Raw genomic sequence first — 6,433 nt, 5'->3', positions numbered from 1 at the left:
TAACTGCTGCGGACATTTTCAGGGCAGGCTTGGTGATTTTCCTGCTTTGCCAAGAGTTCTAGCAGGAGGGCTGCTAGGTGGCGTGGTGGTTAAGGTGCTGGACTCCCACGTGGCCAACCATGGTTCGAGTCTTGGACCTGGTGGCTTGCTTTCTCACTTTCCCCTTCTCTGTCTCTTTGGTCAAATTAAAACAAAAATTAATAATAATAACATAATTTTAATGAAAAAGTCCCGACAGGCCCTTCCAGCATTTGCTTAACGGCACAGGGCACAGGTCGGAGCTCAGAGGCCTCAGTAACAGGATAAATTAAGTCTCTGCAAAATAAATATTAAGGTTGAAATAGCCAAGAGGAAGAAGAGAGCAGGGGACAAACAGAAACACAGCCCCAGGGCCCCTGGCTGAAGCAGGCGTTCTGGCTGCCGTACAGAAGGCTCTCGGCCAGGCCCATAGGGCCCACCAGCTGTCCGGGCTGGTCGCGAGATGGCCACGGCACAGACGGAATCCACTGAGCTGAAAGCTGACAGCGTGCCCTGCTGCCTGGCAGTCACCCCCACGGGAGCCGGGCAGGGCCCCAGCACCGGCTGCACCCTCTCCAGGCTCCAAGGAGCCCTGAGCACAGACCAGTCTCCACCTCTGCCTCAACTCCACAGGGAGCCAAGGAGGAGAGAGCAAGACCCCACTGAGGAACAGTGGGAAAGCACGCCTACAGGGCAGACCCCAGTTCTGAGAACAGCCACCTGAGGGCCGCCCGCCTGGCCCTAGCCCTCCCCTCTCCATCGGGCAGTGCAAGTGGCCCCCCCTTGTCCCTCCCTCCCCACCGGGGCCCCACTTCCGCACAGGGTCAGGGCTGCCCCGCTCCTGGCACAGCACTCACCAAGCACACCTTTCACATGGGGTCTTTAGAGCCCCTTGTCCTTTCCCAGAGGCCGGGAGTGTGAACACGCATGAGTGTGGTCAAGCGCTGTGGAATTTCAGGCACGCCCCCCACACACTCACTTAGAAAGCACTCAGGCAGGCACACCCAGTGAGATGCACACCCCATGTACAATAGCCGCACCACCTCTGCACACCCCTTCCGGTTCACAGGGCTCGGGAGCCCCAATGCAAGGGCCAAAGCTGTGGGTCGCCCAGCCGAGGGTGTGGGAGCACCAGCCAGACACCCAGCACCCCCTCCACTAGTGACATGTACTGTTCCCACCTTCTCGTCAGTGTGGAGTCCTGTCACGCCGAGCACCCCTCAAAACAAAAACACCACGTGCTCAGCTCCATCACTGATGCCATTTGCTTTAGAGACCGTGGGGCCAGGCCGAGCCACAGTGCTGCCATGGCTCTACAGGGCTGGGCCCCGGGAGTCCTGGGGCCTCTGGTACACCCCAGGGCTGGCAGAGGCTGGGGGTGCTTCTGCATCTCATGGAAGAGATAAACACATCCACTGTAGGGGGGGAGGAAAGAGGCCCAACAGGGACCCCGTGCCTCCCCATGTGTGGACGCAGAGGGAAAGCACTGGACAGGAGCCAGGAGACACAGCCTCCGCAGAGCCAGCCGCAAGGGCTTGCGCAAACTCCGGGCCTGCGGAGCTGCAGGAGCGCATCTCGTGTCTGCTTAGCCTGGACATTCCCACAGCCGCCCAGTCAGGGTAGACAGCCTCCACCGGGTGCCAAGGAGGGGCTAAGTGGGGCTGATGTGAAGAGGCCATCTCTCGGAGGCCTGGGGCAGGAAGTCATGGTTGGGTCTGTGGGGCTGGCAGTCCCCAAGGGCCGAAGACCCCATCCACCACTCGAGGTGCATGGCCTCGCTGCTTGCTATCCAGCATTCTGCCTGTAGCCTGGTGTCTCCAGCCATTGTCTTCCTGTCCCCCAGGGCCCCGGACACCATCCCACAGGAAATCCCAGCCCAGCCCCAGGTCCTGATGCCATGGCCTGCCTCCCTCAGTGCAGTCAATGGGCTGGAAGCCGGCCAATCTAGTGAGCAGTGAGGGCGGCCCCGCGGCCCGAGGCCTGCAGACGGAACAGGACCCTCTGGAAGGGATAGCCTGGGCTCCTCAACTGCATGCGCCCTGTCCCCAGGCAGGGCCAGCATGTACTGCTGTGCCAACGCTCGGCTCAGCATCTCTCTGGGTTGGCTTTCCTGTGCAGAACTGGACTCAGCCATCTCAAAGCCCCTTCCCCACGGGATGAGCTACTGTTTCTGCCTAAGGTTTGCTGTGGGATGCGGCGACACAGCATGGGGCTGGCACCTGGCAGGTCAAGGGCCTGCTCTGGACTTCTCCAAGTGACGCTACCTCGGGCTGCAGGGAACCCACCCACCAGTCATCACTGAGGCCTGCCAGGCCACACACAGGAGTACCAGCCGCTCCGTCCTGTCAGTGACAGCTCTTCACACAACCGTGCACAGCGGCCGGCCAGTTCCCAACAGCCAGACCTCTGCATGCCGAGCCAGGGCTGGGCGCCCACGTCACTCAAAGGCTCCCGTTACCCCACAAGCCTGGCCCCTGGGCAGGGGTGGAGCAGAAACAGGAAGGGCCCCAGTCGCCTCAGCCCTGGCCGGGGTCCTGAGGCTTGCGGGGTCTCGGCCCAGCTACTGCAGGGCAGCTCTGGCCTCGGGAAGGACAAAGGGCTTTCTGTGCGAGCGCCTCTCCTGGGCTTGGCTCCGGGCGCCGCCACAGTGGGGAGTGCCCCGACCAGCACCGGTCCTCCTGTGCCCTGGCGCGTGCTGGCCTTGCTGCTGCCTGGACCCCTCCTGGCGGCTCCTGAGCCCTGGCAGCATGAGTGTCCTCACACAAGTGGCCGGTGCAGGCTACAGGGGGGACTGGGGTCCTGCCCTCCCCACCCAGGGAGGACACCTCTCAGGGCCGAGGAAGCACATTGCCTGCAAAGCCCACGACTGCAGTCCCAGTCGGACAGGGAGCCATCCAGACGGGCCGTTTCCTGTGCGGGCGGCACCACAGCCTTCCACAGGGCTGTTTGTTGTTCTGGTTTTGCTGATGGTGGTTTTGTTCTTGTTGTTTTAATTTTGCCAAGAAAGAGCTGAATAGACAGAGGAAAAGTGAGAAAGCACGCCTATAGGGCATGGTCATGCCCCAACTCCCTCCCCTCCGCCTCTCCCTTCGGGATTTTGGGCACGCACAGACACATGCACACCTCAACCAGCAGGACTAGAACCTTGCAGTGGGCCACTGGGGAACCACACCCAACCACGCCATGGCTGGCCGGCCACAGAAGGGCCACTTCGTTACCTCCTCACGTCTGAGAGCCAGCACTCAACGGGCCCAGCTCAATGTCACGGGAGATGCCCAGAGGCACCACACCCCCTGGGGCCAGCTGCCACCGAAACACCTCACACCACCGGAAGCTCCCACTGGGCTACTGCCTTCACCCCAGAAGCTGGGCCGCTGTGGGTTGGCCAGGGGATGGGCCTGACAGAAGGGGCAATCACAGGCTTTTCCCATGTCTCCTATGGGACACAAGCCCCCAGGATGTGAGACAGACCATGCGACTGCTGGAATCCTGTTCCCCGCTGCTCTGGGCCAGAGAAGCCAGTGGGGAGTGAGCAGGCATTCCCTGAGCCCAGGGGAAGTCGCCCTTCCGTCCTTCCAGCAGATCCTGCTGCCTCCAGGGGGCCAAAGGTCTTCCCATGGCGCCTGGTGCTCCCTGGCCCTTGGGAGTGAGCCCCGCCCCAAGCAGCAGGTGGCCTTGCCCCCGGCCAGGGCTGTGCTGTCCCTTCCAGTGCTGGACACCTGCGGGCAGGGGACCCAGGCCAGGGCAGGCCCCACCCACAGCAGCCCCGCCCACGGGGCTGACTGGCAGTCTGGGGGACACACGTCTGTCAGTGTGAGAACACCGCCCACAGGCTCAGGAACTGTGGGGGCACACGCAGACGGGAACCGGGCCAATGCCACGGCCCAAGTGCTCCCTCCCCATCAGGCTGGAGATCTGCCAGTGGAACAGGTGCGTCGGGAAATGGGGCAGGTGCGGTCTGTCTCTCGGCCTCATGGTGCTGAGGAAGCTGAGGATCCCGGAACAGACACCAGAGCTTGTACAGGTCGAAACCCACGCAGAAGACACTGATCCACGCCTGTGCATACACGTACACGCATTCATGCACACATGTGTGCAGCTCACTGTTCAGAAAGCTGCTTGGACTAGACCAGTTTGAAATTCTAAGGCCAGCTGAGAGCCTCTGGGGTCTGCAGGCTTCGGGCTAGGAGGGACACGACGGGTCTTCACCATGCCACATGCCACAGGTCACTGCACATTGGTGTCCTTTCCTCAGAGCCAAAGGGATCCTGACCAACGTCCTCATTTCCCAGGGAGGACATGGAGGCCCAAACCAGGCAGTTGACACTCCGCTCTGCGGAAACCGCCTGGCCTGCGGGGAAGACGCCCCGTACCAACACGCTTCCCGCAGGCTAGGTGGAGTGGGCACATCCCTGCTGGCACTAGGCAGCTCTGCTCACAGGGACCCACGGGGCTGCTGCTGCGGCGTAACCGCCTTTCCTGGCCTCGCCGACGCCAGCAGGAACCCGGAATTCCCTCAGAGGCCAACGGGAAGTGACCTCGGCTCTTGGGCAGTCAGCACTCGGCTGGGCCAGTTAGAAACTCGACACAGGGACAGGAGAGCCGCTGTGCCCCCGAGGCCCTCCGTCCTCGGGCAGGGCACTTCCCCAGCACTGTCCTGCAGTCACCCCAGCTCTGTAAGCTCAGGAGACAGCAGCTGCTCAGAGGCGGAGGCCAGAGGGATGCGGGAGGCTCTGCTCTAGAGGGTGGACACCGAGCCCAGGTCTGCCCGCACCAGGGAGGGACGGGACTCGGCAGTCTTCAGCCTGCCAGCGGGACTGCCGCGTATGCCCACGCTGTCCCCCGCACCACCACACCCGCCCTGACGGACGCACACCACCAGCGCCCACACTGCCCGGGCACAGCCAAGGACACGCTGCAAAGCCAACAGCCCGACAGGGCTCCTCGGCACGCCGACCCCCGTGAGCTCTCGCACGACCAAGGACTTCCGGGACGTGACGCTGACTGCGGGACATGAGCACACAGCCCACTGCGGTGACCACCGTGCTCTTTTTACTTGAGACAAGGATGAAAGCTAGACAGTCAGGGTCCGCATCGCGGGGGAAGCCAGGCAGGGGCCGCAGGTGGTCTCCACAAGTCCTTCAACGCCATCGTGGCTGTGTCCACACGCTGCCACAGGGCCCCGTGACAAGAGGCCTGGCCGCGGCTGCTGCTACTCCGGCCTCACTGGACATCGTCGTCATCAAAGAGGTCTTCGAACTCTGTGGGCGTGAACGAAGCACACGTTAATGGGCACACCAGGACTCGCCTCACAGCCGACTTCACGGCGGTTCAGAACAGAGGGCCAGCAGCGGCCTAACGGCACCCTTGCCCTCAAGACTTGGGGACACTGTCAGGGGCACGGTGATGTCCAGGACGTGTTTCTCTCATTTTTAGTGACAAAAGGTCTCAGGAAAGTGTGTGGGAGACTCCAGGCCACACCTGCACCTCACAGCCACGCTGGGCACTGGGACAGGGCAGCACTGTCCTCACCTGCCTTGGGCACCTGAGCAGGGGCTGTGGGCTGGGCCGGGAGGGACGAGGAGGCCGAGGTTCATGCTGGGTCCTCGCAGGCAGAGACAGGCCGGGCCCACTGCGTGCTAAGACAAAAGCGCGGACGAGGGCTGGGCGAGGGTGGAGAAGGCCGAGTCCCGGGAGGAGGACTCCCAAGAGGGTCTGGGGCTGTGTCCAGAGCCAAGCATGAGGAACACGGGTTGACTCCGCCTGCTGGGGGGGGGCACAGCAAAGCCACAGTGTGGTGCTCAGGGGACTGCGTCACACCCTCACCCCTCTGCCGTCGGGAGCCTTCCAGATCCCCACACGGTCAAGGGCACTCTCACCCATGCCATTCACGGACACAGTGCTCCGAGGATGGCAGGAAGTTGTGGGCTGGACCGGCAGCTGGCCTCCTGGTGATCAGCAGAGTGGGGCAGAGGCCTATTGGTGCCCCCGCACCTGGCCTTCCGGCAGAGCAGGGACCATGTGTCCCTGGCCACTGCAGGGCCTGGCTCTCCCCATCCCTGGCTCCTGATTGGTCTCTGAGCACTTCCTGCCTTGTCCCCATGCCTGGCCAAGTCCTTCTGCCCTTCAAAGACTGCTCTGTGGCCGCCCCCAGAGCGTGCCCCAAGGAGCTCCTGGGATTGCTCCCTGATTGCCCTGCCCTCACTGGGGTGCTGCCCCTGCCGGACCTCCACTGCTGTGCTCGGCCTGTGCTGACGGCCTGCAAATCCGGTCCGATGATGGCGAGGACAGGCAGTGCCACCACCCCGGGCACACAGAGCTGGCGGCAGTCCCTAAGCCGGAGCTGCCTCGCGCTGCCGGGACGGGCCGTGGCAGGAGGGGGCACCTCCCCACCCGGCCCCCCCGCCCGGGGGTC

General features: G+C 63.2%; 1 protein-coding gene across 1 annotated transcript in view; it reads right to left on the bottom strand.

The window, feature by feature from the left end:
- Nucleotides 1-5,023: 5,023 nt before the first annotated feature.
- The window catches only part of COPS9 (COP9 signalosome subunit 9), a 10,448-nt gene continuing 9,038 nt past the window's right edge, over nucleotides 5,024-6,433 (bottom strand). Inside the window, exon 3 of the mRNA XM_006151925.3 lies at nucleotides 5,024-5,279. Coding sequence (XP_006151987.1) covers nucleotides 5,242-5,279 — 38 coding nt within the window. The 3' untranslated portion in view covers nucleotides 5,024-5,241. The remainder of the gene's footprint in view (nucleotides 5,280-6,433) is intronic.

This window comes from Tupaia chinensis, unplaced genomic scaffold (assembly GCF_000334495.1).
Source record: "Tupaia chinensis unplaced genomic scaffold, TupChi_1.0 Scaffold000332_1, whole genome shotgun sequence".
Lineage (NCBI taxonomy): Eukaryota > Metazoa > Chordata > Mammalia > Scandentia > Tupaiidae > Tupaia > Tupaia belangeri.
Note: the sequence above shows the minus strand (reverse complement) of the source record. Positions and strands in the feature narration are given on the sequence as shown.